At 44.2% G+C, this 20,115-nt stretch overlaps 2 protein-coding genes across 11 annotated transcripts in view; one reads left to right on the forward strand and one right to left on the reverse strand.

Annotated features, from left to right (window-relative positions):
• The window catches only part of DHRS12 (dehydrogenase/reductase 12), a 46,356-nt gene extending 40,759 nt beyond the window's left edge, over nucleotides 1–5,597 (forward strand). For 4 of the 6 annotated variants that reach the window (XM_032294565.1, XM_032294564.1, XM_032294563.1 and 1 more), the window contains 2 exons: nucleotides 2,187–2,324; nucleotides 3,137–5,597. In XM_032294565.1, the coding sequence (XP_032150456.1) occupies nucleotides 2,187–2,324; nucleotides 3,137–3,246 (248 nt within the window). In that variant the 3' untranslated portion in view covers nucleotides 3,247–5,597. Of the gene's footprint in view, nucleotides 1–2,186; nucleotides 2,481–3,136 lie in introns of all 6 variants that reach the window. The other 2 variants (XR_004273897.1, XR_004273896.1) reach the window with 2 other exon arrangements.
• WDFY2 (WD repeat and FYVE domain containing 2) overlaps nucleotides 4,613–20,115 on the reverse strand; it is a 200,421-nt gene continuing 184,918 nt past the window's right edge. For 4 of the 5 annotated variants that reach the window (XM_032294559.1, XM_032294562.1, XM_032294561.1 and 1 more), the window contains 4 exons: nucleotides 16,174–16,275; nucleotides 14,899–15,029; nucleotides 13,043–13,151; nucleotides 4,615–11,601 (listed from right to left, as the gene is read on the reverse strand). In XM_032294559.1, the coding sequence (XP_032150450.1) occupies nucleotides 11,572–11,601; nucleotides 13,043–13,151; nucleotides 14,899–15,029; nucleotides 16,174–16,275 (372 nt within the window). In that variant the 3' untranslated portion in view covers nucleotides 4,615–11,571. Of the gene's footprint in view, nucleotides 11,602–13,042; nucleotides 13,152–14,898; nucleotides 15,030–16,173; nucleotides 16,276–20,115 lie in introns of all 5 variants that reach the window. The other variant, XM_032294558.1, reaches the window with a different exon arrangement.

Here is a 20,115-nt window from a genome sequence, read left to right on the forward strand (position 1 = left end):
GCGCATCCTGGCAAGAGGGAGCTGTTGACCACGGTCATTTCCATGTCAGACAGGAATGAGCAGGGCCTGAGGGAAGGCAGAGAGAGAGGCCCAGGCTGCCTCACTACTCCCCAGGTTTCTGGAAATAATGATGCTTGAAGGTAAATGACAGCCACAAGGACACAGTTCGAATGATCTGGAAGCGTGTTGGGGCAGCGGTGGAGGGAAGGAGAATTCTTTTTCCAGTCTGCCTCACTCCATGGGCTCGGGCAGCTCACCTGAGCTCTCTGCAGCTCTTTCCTCCTCCACAAATAAGGGAACTAAAAGCAGCAGCAGCCACAGCACACACCCTAGGGTGCACCCGCGGTGCCAAAAGCTGGTCTCAGTGCTGTCTGCGGATTCACTCACTCATCCTAACAGCCCCCATGGGGTGGCCACACCTGTCTGTTATCATACCCATTTACAGATGAGGGAACTGAGGCCCAGAGAGGCTAAGACCTCCCAGCTGGTCCTGGCCAGGAGGTATTGGGGATTAGGCTCTCACATACTGCTGGCACGGCCTTTCTGAATATCAGAATTGAAATTCATCCTAAGAAATAAGGATTGGGAAAACAAGCACTGCTTATCACAGTGCTGGTGGTAGGAGATGAAGTTGATAAATTATGGAACACCTGTGCGAAATCTGTTTAGGGCTGAAGACTCTGCTGTCAATCATGCTTATGGAAAAACCCCTGTGTGCACTATATCATTAAATGAAGACACTAAGTTCCCGAATAGTACACACCTTGTGATCTTATTTTTGTGACTACCACATCCCTACAGAAGGTGTACACTGGTGCTTTGTGACATCCCATGGAGACCAGCTTGGAGATTTGGCAGAAATTAGCCCTCTGCTGCACAGATGAGAGCCTCCTGTCTTAAATACAAAAAGGATGTTCTCAGCAAAGTGCACCAGGGGAGTGCTCAGGGAGCGTGGCTTCTCCATTCTTTTGACTGCCTAATGGGAGACATGCTTGCTTCTGCCTGTCCAGGGTGAATTCTAGGAGACCATGGGGGACCCCTAGCCTCTTACCCTCCAAGGATACCATTCTAAGAATCCCAACATCAGCTAAGATGTTTAAAATCTGCCTGGCACGCCTTCTCCTGGGATCTGTAATCTGGGTCTACCATGTATTGCTCACAGGTTAGAGAGCGGCTCTCAGGTGCACACGACCTTGGCTGTGGCCCCAGGGGCCTGCGAGGGCTGAGGATGTGGACATATGTCACCTCTGAGTGATACACCACCAGGTTTTCAGATTTTTTCATTTTTGCCTAGCAGAGCATTCTGATTTTTCCACAATTAACAAGTATTGCTTCTGTAAAAAGAAAAAAGATGTTTAATTTTAAAAAGGAGGGCCTTAGCTTAGGTGATCCTTTCAATCTCTAAAAGCTCATGATCTCAGTAAGGCTCTTAATAGTTGTTTTCTCTGGTTTCTTTTCTTTCCTTGGCTTCAAGAGAGAACTATTTTGTTTCCCAATGTGCTCACTGTGGAGACACTGTGTTCCCTGAGGTCTGTGGGAAATGGTGTGTGGCCTGCAGCCAGAGCCGTGGCTGGGTCCTCGAAGGCGTGGGCAGGTGGAGCGGCCAGCTTGGGGCCACCTGCGGCACAGGCCAGGCCCGGGCAGGCTACTCCAGGCAAACACCTCCCTGCAGCCCTGGGATGCAGAGGGAGGGGCACCTCGAGGGGCTTGGCAGAGAAAATGAAGAATTAGCTCCCCTCATCCACTCCTCCCTAAAAAGAGGAAAATAGTAAAACAGTCCAAGGAACCAACAGCCGGGCTTCTCCGAGCCTAGGATGGTTTGAGAGGGCACCCGAACCCAGGAGGCGGAGTGAAGGTTTGCTCGACCCAGTCTCATTGTGGGCCCCACCGCTTATTAGAATCCTCTCCTAGGGTGGAAAGGGGGGCTCTGCTGGAGACTCTGCTCTCGCGCTGGGCTTGCGTGCTGGTGTCCCGGGGACATGGGGACTCAATCAGGCCCATCAGGGACACCTCGAGGGCTTTTTAACAAGGTTCTTTGGAATGGCTTGTGAGTGCTACTTTTAAGTAGAAAGAGCAGTTTATGATCCAATTTCATTTTTACACTTTTTTTTTTTTTCTAGTAAGGGAAGTCAACCACCTTTGCTGGAGAATTCTGTCCTAACCCACCTGCCCCTTCCTTTTCTCAGGTGTGAGGCAGGCGATGCCGGGGTTCCATGCCAGGTTCAGGGACCGCCTGCGCTCCGACGCCCAGGGCGCCGACACAGTGCTGTGGCTGGCCCTCTCCTCCGCTGCAGCCGCGCAGCCCAGTGGCTGCTTCTTTCAAGGTGACTTCCTCCCTGGCTATGAAGGCAGCTGACACAGGGCTGGGGGCAGCAGCTGGGCCTTAGAGGTCCACCTTCCCCTCCGTGAAACACACATTGGGACTGACCCCTGGAGGGTGCCTGGGCTTCTTTGGCGAGATGATTGCTTTGCCTGCTGAGGTTAGTTTTGGGAAGTGCTTTACCCCGGATTGGTAGATTCTTTGAAGACTTGTGATAACCCTGTCATCAAGGTCCTGTGGAGACAACGTAGAGGCAGTTCCTACCTTGGGGATTTTCTCTGCAGTTTCCTGAGGCCCGGAGGGACGCTATTCAAAGCTCCAGTGCAAAGGAAGTAATCAACTCGACTCTATTTTTGGAAGCAGTGATCTGTTCACGTCTCTCTCCAGTGGGCTCCTAAGGGGGCAGGGGTATGGTGCATGCCATCTGAAGAGAACACTTGACCTTGGGTGGAAGCCAGACTCTTTGCTCTGCTTCTCTTTCTTCTTGATGAGAACCACCTTGCTTGAGGGATCCTGAAGTGCTGGTGACCCATGGGGTGTCTGGGAGGATGGCCGTGCCCCTTCTCGCTGATCATTGAAGCGTGGTCTCCCACCCAGCCCTGGGTGCAGCCTGCCAGTTCCCAAACTGCACTTCACAGTCGACCCACGCTGCCTAATCCATGTGGGACCTCTGAGGGCAGGATGGGGTCTAACACCCACGGGCACCACCACTCCCTCCCCAGCAGGTGTCATTTCAGGGCCTGAGCAGCACAAGGACAGAGGCCCAGCCCCGCTGTGGCGGCTAACACGTTTCCGCTTTTCCCCTCTCACTTTTAGATCGGAAACCAGTCTCTACACACTTGCCTCTCGCTAGAACGTTCTCCTCACCGGCTGAAGAAGAGAAACTCATTGAAATCCTAGAACAGCTGGCTCAGACATTTAAATAGGCCAACCCAGATGCAATGTGGTATCAGAATTGCCTTAGAAAGTACCAGAAGGTGTGGTCTAGGGACCAGTGAACAGACCCCACTTCAACTTCCCCTTGAAGATGTTGTGCCTTACAGTGAGGAGCCTACAAGGTATGGGAACTTTTGTTTCAAAATAAATCCTACTGGGGCTGTGATTAGGCTCACCCTGAACTCCTGCAGCAGGCTCTTTTCTTGTTTAAGTCTCTCATTTATTTGAAAATGTAGTTTTCTAAAGAATTTGCAGTTTGAGATGAGCCACCATTGTCAGTCTGAGGGGAGGCAGGGGTGGAGGTAGCAGGAATGCCCCACTGTGGACTGTGCTTCCCCTCCCTTTCTCAGATCCTCAGTGTCAGAGGCTGGTATTGGGCCCCCCTGCAGGAGAGGGCTGGGCACTGCCTTTGCTGTTCATGGTACCAGGAGCACAGCATAACCAAGGGACAATGTGTATTTACATACACCATTTACATGAGGCCTAGTTTACATTTGCTTAAGATTAGGAGTGGCTTCTGTAATGCATCTGGCATTCTGGAACTATACTGTGATAAAACCTCTAATTTGTAGCATTTTACCTCTTAGTGACTCCAGGGAAAGCTGTAACAAAACCAATGAGCAGATTTAGAATATATCTACATAGATTCTTGGTGTCCATGGTGGAATAAACATAACTCATACCCCAGAGGAAAACTTAGATGGCTGCAGCTTCTTGGTGGTCCTTGAGCCCTGGATGGAAGTGTCTCATCAGCCAAGGACCCCAAGGAAGGGATTGTTCTGGATGTGCCAGCCTGAAACATCAGCATCGGCGTCTTTCTGACAAAAGGTGGTGCTATCAAGCACGCACCAGCTCCATTTAACTGCATGCCTCCTTTTCTGCAGGAGCAAGATGGGCCTCAGCAGTGCTGGGTGTGGGCAAGGCTGTGCTGGCAGCACCAGGACAGGGCAACTCAGCCACCCCCTCAACGGTGATTCCATAACAGGCAGGTCACTTGGTATCTTTGTACCTATTTTTCTTCTCCATAAAATGAACCCCACAAGTTTTAAAAGAGGCTTTCTCTGGCAGTGTTTGCCCTGAAGTCCTCATTTGGAAAGTTCACTAAACGCAGGAAAAAGCCGATTTATATGACAAAGAAAAAGGGCTCCCTGCGCATAGCCCGTATATGTGCTTAGACTGTGGTGAATGGGCCCAAATTCACCTTTAGACGGCAGCTCTCCCTGGCGTCTAGACCAGATGGAGTGGTCGGAAGCCCCCTTCCCACCAAATGGACAGAACCCATGCGGCTAAAGAGCACAGCAAGGTTGTCAGTGTGTGTGTGGCCGCATGGAACAGTGATGGGACCACAGCTGCAGCAAGGTTTTCACAGACATGTATTTTAAACCATGGAGGCAACTCCACACTGAGAGTTGTACGTTGGTAACAGCTACACGTATATTTTGGTTAGAGGGAAGCACAGCGGGAAAGTGAGCGGAGTAAAAACATTCACAATATTCAGCAGCATTTGAATGGAGGCCTGGATACAGACATTTCAACATTCTCGGAAATTCTTGCTCATTACCAGCTAATCACATTCAGGAAGTCAAAGTCAGGACTGATCAGGACTGGCAGGGAGTGGCAAATGCTGGAGGGGTCCAGCCAGACCACACGGGAGAAATCTGTTCCAACGTCAGGCTTATTACCTTCTCAGCCTGACCTCCTGAATAATCTCCTCACTTCAAAAAAAGAAAAAGATGCCCATACGGTAACATGCCCACGGCAGCCAGGTCCAGAAGTGGGCTGCAGCCCAGTGGAGGTACAGAATGGAAGATCCATGTCCCTGGTTAGAGGTTGAGTGGTAGGCAGGCACTAATGTGGGGCCAGCACCTTCCCTGTTGTCCAGTTAGTAACAGTTTTTGTACTTTTCATATAAAGATTTCCTTTTGCAAAATGACAGTACCTTGAAAAAACAAAGTCATTTAAAAAGCAAGGCAAATGGTATAAGACACAAATACATGAGTACAATGGTTACGAGTGACACTAGTATTTTGGTCCATACTTCATATTGGCATATACTACCAATGTAAGGCTGCCATCCACTTAAATGATAAAAAGATTATATATATGAGAAACATTTTTCAAACCATTTTCCCTTTGTGAGTGACCGCTCACCTTCTCATGCATCCCCGATAACCAAGGGAAAAAAGAATCATAAATATCAAGGTCAGATTCCCAATCTAACTTTTAAGTCAACCTGCAATTCCTGACACTTCCAAGTCAGATATTCTTGCAAAGGTAAACATTTTGAGGTATCTATTTTTAATGAGATGGTACCATGATTAATTTCCACCTTTACCATCTTAAAAAAATTTTTTTTTCCTACAAACTCATGAAAAGAAACTTCATCTTTTTCCAAAACCAAACTTAGTAGCCTCTAGATGGAAAAAGTCCAGAAAGCAACTCACTTGATATGATGGAAGACAACAAAGGCATGTGGTGATAGACTCTCCTTTATCCAAGCGAAGGCAGCAATATGCGGGCAGGTCACTGGTAATGGGTTAGGCAAGTCCGGTAATAAACAAGACTCATAGAATCATAGAGTCACAGGACTGGAAGGGACCTTAAGAATGATGATTCAATTCATCCCTTACTCAAGCCTTTCATCTCCCTTTCAACATGTCTGGCAAAGGCTACATACTCTTTGTTTAAAAAAAAAAAAAAAAAAAATCCCTAGTATGGGACATGCAAGGAAGACATCCCATTCCAGTTTAGGGCAGATCTAATTTTTAGACACTGCTTTCACGTGTCAAACCTAAGTAGGATTCTTGGTGGAAAGGATAATGTTTAAAGGCAAAAATACAAACCACAACCCTGAAGGGTTGACATGTGGTTCTTGGTTATGAATCTGAGCTGCAGTTTAAACAGGAACACAGATGTTTCTGGACTGTTTTGGACATAGATCTTTGGGTCCTACAAGAAAAAGGCAAATGATGTGATAGCAAAGACAGGCACTGCCATGCCCCCATGTGGTGCAGTGTTCCTGCCTCCACAGGACTGGGTCTCCCAGGCAGACCTGTGTATGAATTGACAAAAATCTCTCCCTTCCCCTTGCAAGTGCCCCTGTGAAGAGGATCCCCCACATTGGACTGGAATGATCTGCGACTTGCAGGAGCAGGAATTGGAGGGCAGCAGCTGCACCCAAACACGCGGCACCGCCTGTCGGTGCAATGTCACACTCAATAGAACAATCCCTTCCTGCCGCAGGTCCAGGGCTTTCCTTTACCAACGTGGACCAGCTGAGCCCAGCACATTTTTGGCGTTAGTCTGGGAGTCCTTCCTGGTTGCAGGCTGTGCATGTAATAGTCTCCACCTCCTCCCAGATTCCAGTGAGAGGCTGTGCACCCAAAGATCCAAAATTAGTTATCTTGGGTCGTTTTCAGATAACAGCTCTAGGGATTTCCAAAGAAAAAGAAACTGATACTATTATAATATAAACTAATAGTAGCATTGGCTGCAGGAGGAGCCTCTGGGGAAACCCCTCCTGGTGAGATGTGTGCTGCTTCCTCTGAGGCCAGGGAACAGCAGCATCTGATGGTGACAAGCTTGGTTCTGGCACTGTAGCTGAGCCACGTGGCTGTTCTCCGGCAGCTCCAGCCCACTTGTGATCCCTGGACACACCACACTGACTCCAGCACTCAAGCCTTTGTTTATGCTATCTCTGAAGCCCTGAAAAGTCATTTCCATTTTTCCCCCTTATGACTCACTCCTCATCCTTTAACACTGAGCTCAAGTCCTTTCCTCTGGGAAGCTCCTCCTGCCATACCTGCTGGGTTAGTGGCACCCTTGGCGTGCCTCTATCACGACCACATTGTACTGAAATGACCCATTTACTCACTGTGTGACCTCTGCCCAGCCTGGGAATGGGCCTCAGATGCCTTGCACCGCCAGTGCCTAGTTTAAAGCCTGGTCAGCACTCAGCACGGTTGATATGAACATTCAAATCTCAAAGATCATCTAGATAACTCAGTGTTCAACATGAACTTAATTTCTGCGTTTTTGAATCTCAAGTTAATACATATCTGCCTTCATACTAGGAAAAATTCAACAACATTATTTTAAAGGAGAAAAAAATAATGTATTGGTAAAGTGCCTTCTTTCACTTTGAAATATAAATCTTAGTGAACAGGAACACTTACATACAATTAAACTTCTATGAATAGCCATAACCAAAGGAATCTCATTTAGTGAACGTCCAGTAACTGTGACCCACAGTTAGAGCTATCCTTTTGCTTAAAAAACAAAATTTGGGCCTTAAGAAGTGATTAATGTCAGGCAAAAATAAATTATACTTTTATTTATTTATTCAGGGTCTTGCTCTGCTGCCCAGGCTAGATTGCAGTGGTGTAATCATAGGTCACTGCATCCTTGAATTGCTGGGCTCAAGTGATCCTCCTGCCTCAGCTTCCTGAGTAGCTGGGAATACAGAAGTGTGCCACTACACTCAACTAATTTTTAAATTTTTGGTAGCAACAGGGTCTTGCTATGGTGCCCAGGCTGGTCTTGAACTCCTGGGCTCAGTGATCCTCCCACCTTGTCCTCTCGAAGTGTTAAGATTATAAGTGTGAGCCATGGCACCTGGCCTACACTTTTATAAAATGGATCTCAGAAAATGAAAATATAATATTCCATAAGGGCAGTGCTGTAAGCCCAGGAATCATGGCCAAATGGGGTAGGGTGAATTTTAAGTGCCCCTAGATTTCCGTTTCAATTTTGTCCCTGGAGTGGTCTAAGGGGGATGTATAGGAAGGAATTTATGTGGATGAGGGCAATAATTACCTCCCCCACCACAGGGCTGGGGCCAAAATAAGTGTCATATACACTTGCAGTAAGAGGAACAAACCTGTTTCCAGAGAGCACCCTGTCTCAGGGCGCTGAAAATCTCTCTTCCCACTTATGCCATTACTAAGTAATGTTCAAAAACAGCTATTCCTTGAACATTCTTTTAGATTCTCTTGTTTACATCTCAGCCATAGCTAACTGCCTGGTATATAACTAAATGTGTTTTCTGCTTGGAACACTCTAGATCTCTGAAGATCCCTTCCTGTGTTGTGACTTCATGATTTCTTGAATAATTAAAACAATCAAATGAGAAACTCATTATGGTGGGTTGACCTCATGCAAAATGACACAAGATTCCAAATGCTTAATCTCAAACAATGTTGCTATTGTGAAGACACATTCAGGCAGTAATGTCAAGTAATGTCATTCGTTGGGAGGAACCGAGAGCATGTGGTTTTGTCCCGCCAGGCAGAGAACAACTCTGTATGATATGTGTCGATCTGCCACTTTCTCAACACAGTCACGTTAGGCATTATTGGCAAGAGCTGCTATATGTTTTAAGTAATAGAGCAAAAATATATGTAAAGTGCAAATCCAAAGGGTAAAACAAGAATTATGAGAGTTCACCTGGACAGAACAAAGCCAAGTGCCGGCGCCGGCTTTCACTCCTAAGGAATGGAGCCTCCATTTCCATAAAATGCTTGGAAGACACTCAACACCAGTACATATTTCTCTACAAATTACAAAAATGGGGGAGACAGTTAATGCAAAACTCAAGAATTCACAGTATTACAGACATACAGTTGGTTTGCTAAACGCATTTCACCAAATTCAAGCACCCACACAGATGAGAGAAAAAGGAAGAGCAATGGATACCTTGACTTATCCATGGTTTCTTGATCATGATTCTCCACACCAGTGAGATGTCAAGTGGCTTCAGCCTCTGAGTGGCTCCGTGGGCTGGGAGGGAGACGGTAGAGTGGCATGCAGGGCCACAGGCCAGAGCCACTGTAGAGTACATACGCAATCTGACAGGACACTGCTTCCCGAATGAGGTCTGAACGCATCTAGACCCATCTCAGAACCCACACAGGCTTGCTGTGGCTTCACTGTCCTAATACTGTGTTCCTCTCTCTATAGACAGGCCAAGCTCAAAGTTCAGGAAGGGAAAGTAGAGTGATTCATGTCTATTACCCATTTTCCACACACAGTCCTCTATTACATACAACTTAGCAAGTGGCTGCAGGTTCTAGTAATAAACTACAAAATAGATATTTGAATATTTTAAATTTCATTCCCTTATTAAAGCTCTCTCACGGAGCAATCATGCAGAAAAGACTCCAAGTAGTTATAATGGTTTTGACTGATGCAAGCAAGGGTAGTGTGGACCAGGGCAGTGAAGTGACAAGCGCTAACAGCCTTGTGCAGTGCATGCGTGTGTGCCTCTTCAGGGCTCTGGTCACATGGGCTGATCTGGTCTGATGGCTCAGGCAACAGCTGCCATGGACCATGGCTGCATGGGACACACGTGCTGGTCCTACTTCCCAATGCTGGGGCAGCAGAATCACCTCTAGGAAGAAAGCACACGTAGGGGCAGTAGTGAGGATGGCTTGTAGTGCTTCCCCCTAGTTAGAGAAGGAATGAATGATTGTGAGGGCAAAAAACGGCTTTCCAGGAAAAGAGGGAAAATAATAGGGGGGATTTCAATTTCACTTCCATATGTATTACCACCAAAAACCTGCAAAATCAGAAGAGGGCAAGACACTGTGAGGTGGGGCTTGGGTCGGGAAGGACAAACAATTGGCCTGTGATCCTCAAGAGACTGGTGAGCTCCCTGATGCTCCGGGCACACGAGGCTGAATGAGCTGTAGTATGTGTAAAGTGCTTAGGAGGGGCAGGCACCCAGAGCAGGCTTTCCATTAATTTTCCATTTTTACAGGTGAAATAAGACTTTAAAAAGGACTTCAATATCCTGAGTTGAGCCACTACACACAAGAGTATTTCATTTTCTCAAGCTTGATTGGACTCCCTTAGATAAAAGAGTTCTTCAGGTGTACTCTCTGAAGTCCTCTTTTCCATTCCCCATGGGAACACAGCCTGCACTGTAGGTACCTGTCTCGGACCAATCACATACTGTTTTAGTAAGAAAGTGTGCAAAGTGTTCTGATGAAAAATATCTAGTTTTTAAAGGGACAGACTACAGAGGGTGAGGAATACAGCAGAATTACAACCTTGCTATAATGAACACATTCAAGTTCAGAGATGATGTCACACAGAAAAACACATCTTAAAGACACTTATTTTAAGAGCATGTATGGTAGGGGTCCCCAACCCTGGGCTGTGGATGGGCACTGGTCCGTGGCTTGTGAGGAGAGAAATGAGGCTGCACATCAGAAGTGGGCAGCAGGCAAGTGAGTATTACTGCCTCAGCTCCGCCTCCCATCAGATCAGCGGTGGCATTAGATTCTCATAGGAGCACGGACCCTATAGTGAACTGTGCATGCAAGTGATCTAGGTTGCATTCTCCTTATGAGAATCTAATGCCTGATGGTCTGAGGTGGAACAGTTTCATTTTGAAGCTGGTCCCTGATGCCAACAAAGTTGAGGACTGCTGATGTAGGGTTCTGTGTGTGTGTCATTCTTTTTTCATTGTTATGAGGAAGAGCTGTGTCAAAAAACTAAGGCTCAGGAGGCTCCAACTGAATTCTAAATGATCCAGGCACTGATCATTGAAGCTCTGAGTTAAAATAATCTACTTCTGTGATAACCATGGTTGGGAGCAGCTTTCTCACAGCATTTTTTTTTTTTTTTTAATATGGAAAAGACAGAGGCAACTGAGGCAGAAACACAGTCTTTTCTACTTAATAAGAACATGAATGAGGCAGACATTACAAACAAATCTTCAGGTCATTCCCACAGCCAGCTGGCGAACCCATATGATGGGTTTGCAAGTGTCTCCACTGAGGAGGACATGAAAGCAGAAACACTGGAATAAATAATGTAAAAACATCCCCTCCAGTAAAGGCAGAGAAGGTGCAGGTAGATGCAGAGGGAAGATAAGAAAAAGACCCTGGCCACGTGACACATGTTGAAGTAAAGAAAACACAGAAACTATAATGACCAAAATACTCTGAATAGATACTTCCCTTATTTCTCTGACACACAAAGCAACAAGTAAAATGGAGTGTTGAGAAGTATAAAAGTTAAACACCCCACACAGATTTTTCGGTATAGTCAAAACAATGCAGCACAGCCAGACCGTATAAACCATTTGTTAAAAAAATAGCTTCTTTTCTATTGTATGAACAAGTTGGAAGAGTCCCCTTGCAAGTGTGCACTTGGCTGGGTTACCACTGTACGCACAGGTAATCTGCAAATTCATCCAGGGTCTTCAGTTTCTGACTTCTCACACATCTGCTTTACTGCTCTGGTGATGATTTGGATTAAAACAACCATTTCTTTAGTAAATACTAGCTTTCTGATTCCTGGGGGAGTCATTAAGACACAACTGGGGTCATATCCCACAGCTGCAAAAAGAAAAAGAAAATACAGAATGAACTAAAATTAAATTGTGTTGAGGATAACAGTCCTTGTAACTAAATTCTTCAAGGAATTTTTTAACCAACTACATACTACACTAACATGATTTCTAAATCTATAAAATATTTTTTCATCAAAAAACTTCAAAGAAAGCTCAAAAACATGACAATGACAGCTTGAAATTTTGATGCAGCTAATGAAGAATAATGGCAGAGAGGACTGGGATGACAATCTATTACTGGCTAAGAGGACTAGGAAGACAAGCTGCCCTGCAGATCCTCCTGTGACTCACTAAAAGGGTAATGTTGCAGAGCACTGTGTTTACATCTGAGGCAGCTTTAGATGAGCCAATATTAAAGAGACAACATAGATTTGGCCTACCCTCCGAACAGACTGAATCCATTAAATAACTCAATCTATTAACTGGACACCAAGCACATGCTGTGTCCTTTCCAGTTAAACTTCCACTTTACAAGATATCTCGTTTTCAAAAATAAAGGACCTGAGGCTCCCAGAGTTTATTCTATTTTAACTAATTATTCATAATTTTGAGACGGTCTTGTTCTGTCACTGAGGCTGGAGTGCAGTGGTGCAATGATGGCTTACTGCAGCCTCAACTTACTGGGCTCAAGCAGTTCTTGCACCTCAGCCTCCCCAGTAGCTGGGACTACAGGCAGGCACCACCACATCTGGCTCATTGTTAATTTTTTTGTAGAAATGGGGGCCTCACTATGGTGGCCAGGCTGGTCTTGAACGCCTGGGACCAAGTGATCTTCAGTCTCACCTCCCAAAGTGCTGGGATTAGAGGCATGAGCCATCACCCAGGCCCCAGAGTTTATTTTAAACTTCCTCTCAAAGTCATGAAGATCTGGTAGCTTCCAAAGTGGGTTATTTTAGCCACCTAATCCTGTTGTGACCTCAAAGAATGGGTCAGGGAGGTAGAGCTCAGTGTGCTATAAATTCTCATCTGTATTACTGTTTTGACTGCCGCACATGTGACCTATTACAGTCTTTTTAAAGAGTCTGTCAAGTAGATTATCTATCCCTTGCAGGCTGGAGCTATGTTTTATTTCTTTGTGTTGAGCCAGTGCCTGGCATGAGGCTATGCATGTATCAGATAGCAGGTTTGTAACAGGCTCTCAAAAACACTCACCTTCAAGGGTAACTTTTTTTTTTAAGAGATGAGGTCTCACTTCGTTGCCCAGGCTTGAGTGCAGTGATGTGATCAAAGCTCACTGTAGGCTTCAGCTCCTGGACTCAAGCAATCCTCCCACCTAAATCTCCTGAGTAGCTGAGACTACAGGCACATACCACCAAGCCTGGCTACCCAAGGATAACCTTTAGAGCAGTACTTCCCATGTTCTTGGTACTCCTGTGTATTTATATGAGGCCAAAGATGGAAAGCTTCTTAATAAGATGGCATCTTACCTTAATAACCTTGTCAGTTCCAGAAGTCAGTAACCATCCTCTGGTTTCATCGAAATGCACATGCACTATGTTATGTTTACTGTCATGGAAGGTAGCTGTGGGTGCACGTCTGGAAGGAGCAAAGAAAGTTTCTGAGAGGAAAAGGTGGTGACATATGAATGAAAGAGATCTAGGATGACATTAGCCTCTACATTTTGGCCTCATGGCTAAAACTGCTTCACTCATAGGAATGCTCCTCAGATCTCCCTTTATTCCCTAGCAACAAGTTATGATTAAAAAAAAAAAAAAAAAGTATAAGGATTCTTACTAAAATGGAAAAGAGATGCAATTTCCAAAAGTCTTTCTGGAGAATGTCTTGCTCCAATAGTGTCTAATATAGCGATAATCTCCACCTGAGCTTTTAAAAACCACAGTGCTTCTGCTAAGTGTGAGCTCAGAAGGACTTGCCAGTAAAATAGTCTACCTTTGTCTATTTAATTAAAAAAAAAAAGACCATGATAGTACTAAGTGTCCCATGATATTACTAAATGTCATTCTAACTGGAGAACTATCCACCTCTATTCATTTTTCCTTTTTCACTGGTATGACTGCAGACTTGGTTTTCCTATAATTCTAAAGCTGTAACATGCAAAACAAAAAATAAACATCATGATTTTTGGATTTTTTTTAACATACATTTTTAATTTTTTTTTTCTTAAGTAAGAAGGCTTGTCCACTGCCTCAGTGCTCCAGAGGCAATGCAAGTGCTTCCTCAGAGAAGAGGCAGAGGAAACAAGTGGGGAAAGGCGCAGGGTGCAGCCTAGGAGACAGCGCTCTTCTCATGCTTCACAGGACCCACTCCACTGCAGGGGGCTCTCTCAGGACAACTTTTTTTTCTATAGCTAAATCTGCAGGATAGATCTTCAGTATATTAAAATGGTTACTTTAAATTTTTAGAAGAGTTAGGCTTAATTGTAAGTCCCTTAGACTCTTAGGGTCTATCTCTTTAGCTATAAAGTGAAGAATTCAAGCAGAATATCTCTAAGGTCTCTCTCACTTCCTAATTCAATGAGAAGAACCCTCTTACTAATTTCATCACCTATGATGAGTGGGAAATAATGAACATAGATGCATACTTATGCAAGGGCATCTTATTTTATATTTGATATGGATAAGTAAGACTACTTGCGATTTTACTGTAATACCAGGTGCTGGGAGGATTGGGAAGACAAGCTACCCTGCAGATCCTCCTGTTAGTCACTAAAATTAGGGAAATGTTGCAGAGCACTGTGTTTACATCTGGGAGCAGCTTTCAATGAGCCAACGTTAAAGAGACAACACAGATTTGCACCCCTCCACAGCACACTGAGGGGTAGTAACCTATGTCCTGGGTTACTGGGCATATCTGACAAGCAGCCAGCTGAGTAACTGGGCAACTGGGAATATTTGCCTCTTAGGTAAAGCAACTTAGCTCTTCCAAGAAAATGGAACTTTCTGGACCCTGTGGACTCACTGAACTCCTGTAGAGATACCAGCTTGTGCTAGAAAGTGAACCTTGGGTCCTTATACTCCTGGGCCATTCTCAAGTAAATCAGCAGACAGAAGAGTTTGCTCTAACAGCACCTATTTTAAAGGCACATAACCTAGAAAATAGGAATAAACAGAGCTGAATTCTTTGAGTGTATTTTCCCTTCTCCTGTCTCACAGGATGACACAAATCTCTCGGTGGCAAAGGACAACTTGTACTGCTTGCCACAGACTATGTTCTAAACCAGCAGAAACTAGAGCAACCCAGGTGATGGCTGCAGCACCAAGCGCAGTGCTCAGATTCCATCCTCGCCTCAACCTGAAGCAGCATGCAGGCTGCGGGAACTCACTCTTCATCTGTGATGGCCTCGTGGCAGCTGTCACAGACCCTCACTTCAAACTCGAAGCCCATCAGGGGGATGGAGGAGCGCTTGGAGCTGCACTTGCCGCAGACAGCCTTCCCACACTTGCGGCAGTGGTGCTGGAGAAGGGAGAGAAAATAGACACTCATCATGGCTCCTGAGGCCCCCGCTCCTCACCCCTCCTGGCAGACAGAGATATACTTAACTGCATCCAGGTGAGGATGCTGAACAAGAGGGCTCCAGAACTAAAGGGAACACATTAGATGTGTTCTCATTTGGGGCTCTGTTTATTCAACAAGGACTGCTGGGAAACACATTCGACAGGGACGGACGCCTCCCTACTCTCTTGCTTTCCCTACTCTTTTGTTTTTTTGATACAGAGTCTTGCTGTGTTGCCCAGGCTGGAGTGCAGTGACACACTCTTGGCTCACTGCAACCTCTGCCCCCTGGGTTCAAGTGATTCTTCTGCCTCATGGTGACCTCGGCTACCATGCCCGGCTAATTTTTGTATTTTTAGTACAGACAGGATTTCACCATATTTGCCAGGCTGGTCTCGAACTCCTGACCTCGTGATCTGCCTGCCTCGGCCTCTCAAAGTGTTGGGATTACAGGCATGAGCCACCACACCCAGCCTGCTTTCCCTCTTGGTCTTTTCCAATTATCACACTAGGAACTACAGAGGAACCACCTAGTGACCAGGTGATCTTAAAGCGGGTGTATGAGAAAGTGCCATCTCTGGAGATTATGCTGCTAAAGGAGAACATGCAGGAAACCTGATTCAATCTGCTGACTTTGGCCATGCTAAGCCTAGCTGACCTAACATTTGATTTCCTTGGGGAAGACCAAACAGAACCATGAAATTAGATTGAGTATTATAATAAGTAGATCTCAATAACTAAAATTAATCAGAAAGAGGGAAAGTAAAATAATTAAGGAGAGAGAAACACCACTTATATAATTTCATGGTTTGGTATCCATATGAACTAAGCATGACACCTCTAATTGTAAGGTGTAATGGCCACTAGAATTCTAAAATCATATCCCTAACTGTTTACTGGAAACCACCCACTCCAGAAACCAAATCCAGTAGGAATGAGCTACGGTAGACAAGGAGAGTAAATTACTGTACAATCACAAGGTGACTTCAGGGTAATAATTTACCCTCACCACAACCCCCACCCAGGGGTGTTATTTCTTCTAAGATCACATGGGCTGAGCTATTTCCACACAATTACATTTTGATGAAGCATCCATATCACTCACCTGTCTTAGACCAATTTTCTTACTGTCCCACATTTGCTTGAAGTTCCAGAAGAAAGGCTGATCACATTTTTGGCAGGAATCACTGTCCAACCATTCAGGGGTCTTGTCAAATAAAGCACAGAACAGGTCACAGTGGCCAGCGGTAAGGACAATGGAACCACTGACCCTGATGAAATTTATGGAGTAATCAGGATGCGTTTATAAGAAACAGAGGTGTGATTTCTGAATCAATAATTCAAAAAATATTTACTGAATGCCTATTCTGTGGCAGGCCCTGGGGATGGGATGCAGTGGTAAATAAGAATCTCCACCATCATGAGAATATGATCAAGGCATCAGGCATCACAGGAGCCTCTGACCCAGGCTGAGGTTCTCAGACAAGACAACTGAGACTTCGGGATGGCTGGAGTGCAGATGGAGGAAACAAGGGATGAGGCTGGAGGGGGCAGTATTAATGTTTGTTTGTGAAACAATTTCTCAAATACCAGCTTATTACCATTAAAATTATGTAGCAAAAACAAATATTTAAAGACATGGAACATGTTCAATACATAATAAACTAAAACAAAACCCCCAGGTTATTAAATAGTATCAGAGCACAAAGTTAAGAGAGACTAGGAGAAGATATTTATAAAGTTTGTAACTAACAACTCCTGCAAATTACTGTATACAAAAATCCCCTGGAAAATCAATATGGAAATAACAAGAAACAGTTGAGAAACTGGCAGAAGATACAAAAGATATGAGCATGCAGCTCACAGTCAGGGAAGTCTGAATTGCTAAAGTGAGCCTCTCTTCATAAGAGATGCTCAAATCTACTGTTAAACAGATAATACAAATAAAAATGAGATGCTATTTTACCTCTGTCTCCAAAAGGGCAAAAACAGAGAGGATGTAACAATAGCTATTGCTGAGGATGTGAGGTGTCAGAAACCGCCCTGTTCTCCATTAGAAGTATAAATGAGTACAGCTGTTTGGTTGTATGTACAACCAAACAGCTGTACTCATTTGTAGCAAAATCAAGAATATACCTTCACTGATCCCACCCTTGGGTTTATGGCCCTGAGAGTCTCACACAGGGCAGGTCTCTGAGGGAACACATACAAGGTCATCTGGGCACTGTGTGTGGTATCAGGGAGTTTGTGCCAATCTACATGCCCTTTGCTTGGGAAACAAGTAAAATGTGACTGCTACACACTATGGGGTCCTATGCAGAAGCACCACAAGAAACAGCAGGATGGGAGATTCCAGAAGGGTTCAATGATGAAAGTTGGAAATAGAACCAGACTTATAGAACATCAGTTATGTAAACTTTTTTTTTTTTTTTTTTTTGAGACAAGAATCTTGCCATGTTGCCCAGGCTGGAGTGCAATGGTATGATCTTGGCTCACTGCAACCTCTGACTCCCAGGTTCACACAATTCTCCTGCTCCAGCCTCCCAAGTAGCTGAGATTACAGGCATGCGCCACCATGCCCGGCTAATTTTTTTGTATTGTTGACAGGGTTTCACCATGTTGGCCAGGCTGGTGTTGAACTCCTAACTTCAAGTGATCCACCTGCCTCGGCCTCCCAAAGTGCTGGGATTACAGGCATGAGTCACTGCACCCAGCCCAGTTATGTAAACTTTCACACACATACACACACACCCCTTTTATAAGGAAGCATGAGGCATGTGTGTTCAGGACACACATCAAATGCATCACAGTGGGTATCTGTAAGGAGGCATTTAGGAGTTAAGGACGAATAAAGGGGGGAAAATCAGCATGTTTGTGAGTCTGTTTTTTTGTTTAAAAAAAAAAAAGAGTCTTACACACATGTTACGTGTAGAGAAAAATGTTAGGAAGGATGTCTGCCAACACATTCAGAGTGATATTTCTTGGTGGTGGTAGTATGAGTAACTGACATCTTCTCTATTTACTAATGAGCCTTTTATAACTTTTCTACCAAGAATATTATATACAATGTATACTTTTAAAAAATACTAAAAGTTAACAAAAATGGGATTTCGTTAACTGTATAAAACAACTGTTCAACCTACGGGATGTCACGCTATCTGCATCCAGCCACTCAAGGTCTTCCATTGTCTGCCCTTATCTTTCAGTTAGCTGCCTTCCTCTCATTTCTGACTGATTCTGCAAAGTGTTCATAAGCACTAATGGACCGCATCAACCTGTCATGTTAACCTTGTCCTTACTCTTGCTGTTTCTTGGCCTGCAAAGCCCATGTGCTCCTCCTGCTCAAAACACATCCAGATCCTGTTGATCCTTCAGCACAATATTCCTCCATCAATCCTTCACTGAGAACATTAGCCAAAGATGTCCCTTCTGAAATACCCAGCACTGATGTTCTAGCATATATCAACTATAATTTCATCATTTACACCATTTGATACAATTCTGAAGTTTCCTCCTACAAGCCTTTTCTTCCAGAAAGTCTATCGGTACTTCAAATTAGAGATGACTTCATTATATGTCTCAGACCTCCCAAGGTGAGCATCACACAGCACTTATCATAACCAGGAAGCAGCTCCACTGAGGCTAAGATTAAAACAAAAATCTCAGGAAACACATGTTTTAAAAACTTGCAAAAAATGAATGGAACCATCTCCATTGCTTATTTAGAGTGTTGACTCACTGGACAAGATTTTAAATTAGTCAATAGTATTAGGTGTCCCTATATCTGCATATCAAGAGGCATAATTTAAACAAGGTTGCTCAAAGAACTGCCAATAAACCACTTGGTTTCATTTCTGGACACCACACTGTTATCCTCCTTTGGCCCCTGTCCATACAGGGTCCAGACTGCATGCACCAAGGGAAAAGAATCTGGTCCTTCTCCTCTCCCCTGGTTTGGTTAGGTGGGCCCAGAAGGAAGTCAGGACAGCCCAGGTGTGACTGTCCCTAACCGAAAGCAGGCTACCATGCAGAACCAACTCACGACATAATCATCAGCCACAAGGGAACCTGGTTAGCATGACTGACACTCACTGCAAAGATCCCCAGACTTTATATTGATGGTGCCAAGTATAGTTTTCAAAAGCAATGTTCTACAATTCCCCACCTTTTAACAGTAATGATCATTTTGATTAGTTACTGATAGAACTCCCATGGACTTAAGATCTGAGCACATAAAGCTTTAATCTTCTTAAGCATATAATTACTGGCATTTGAAAAGGCATTACATTGTGGGTAATAGCAACTACTCTCTTGAAATAAGACTGGGGTGAGGGCATGGAAAGAAAGTGGGAGACTCCTTTTGTCTTTTTAAAGAGTTGCTTTTCTATTTAATTCTTGCATCCTGCAAGAAATTAATTAAAAGAATGTGCCTTATCAAAGGGAAAGTCTACCCAGAATAATTCTAACGTAACAGGAAAACAGTTAACTTCAAAGTACTTATCAAAGGAGATATGCAGGAAACATATTCGTTAAGATGCTCAAAGATGAAAATGAAAACTCATAAAAAAGAATGTTTTTATAACATGTAAATATATGCTATAAAACTAACGATATATTTATATCTAGGGAACTATTTAGAACATGATTTATGAAGTACAAAATAATTATTTCTAGTATTTCTATTAATACCAAACTAAGGATTCTTGCTTCATCTTAGCCACTATTTTCTCCCACAACATATATTACATGAGTCCTCTGCTTTTGTAGGGCATTTTATACCAAAGGACTAATCATCAGGAAATAGATGGTTTCTTTTTCTCACCTGTACTTTTGCTGCGAATGGTGTAACAGATTTAAACAGCTTAGTCTCAGTCAAAATTCTTATGAAATCTCCATCACAGTAATGTTACATGCCAATTTGTGAGGGGGGGAAAAAAAAACCCCAACTCAAACAACTCCTTTTATGCTATAATTTCTAATTCTTTGACATTCCATGCCTTATTTCATGGTTTAATCATAAAAGAAATAAGAAATAAGCAGGAAGGGA

The sequence above is a fragment of the Sapajus apella genome, unplaced genomic scaffold (assembly GCF_009761245.1).
Source record: "Sapajus apella isolate SASKATOON/1434 unplaced genomic scaffold, GSC_monkey_1.0 scaffold32, whole genome shotgun sequence".
In the NCBI taxonomy this organism is placed as follows: domain Eukaryota; kingdom Metazoa; phylum Chordata; class Mammalia; order Primates; family Cebidae; genus Sapajus; species Sapajus apella.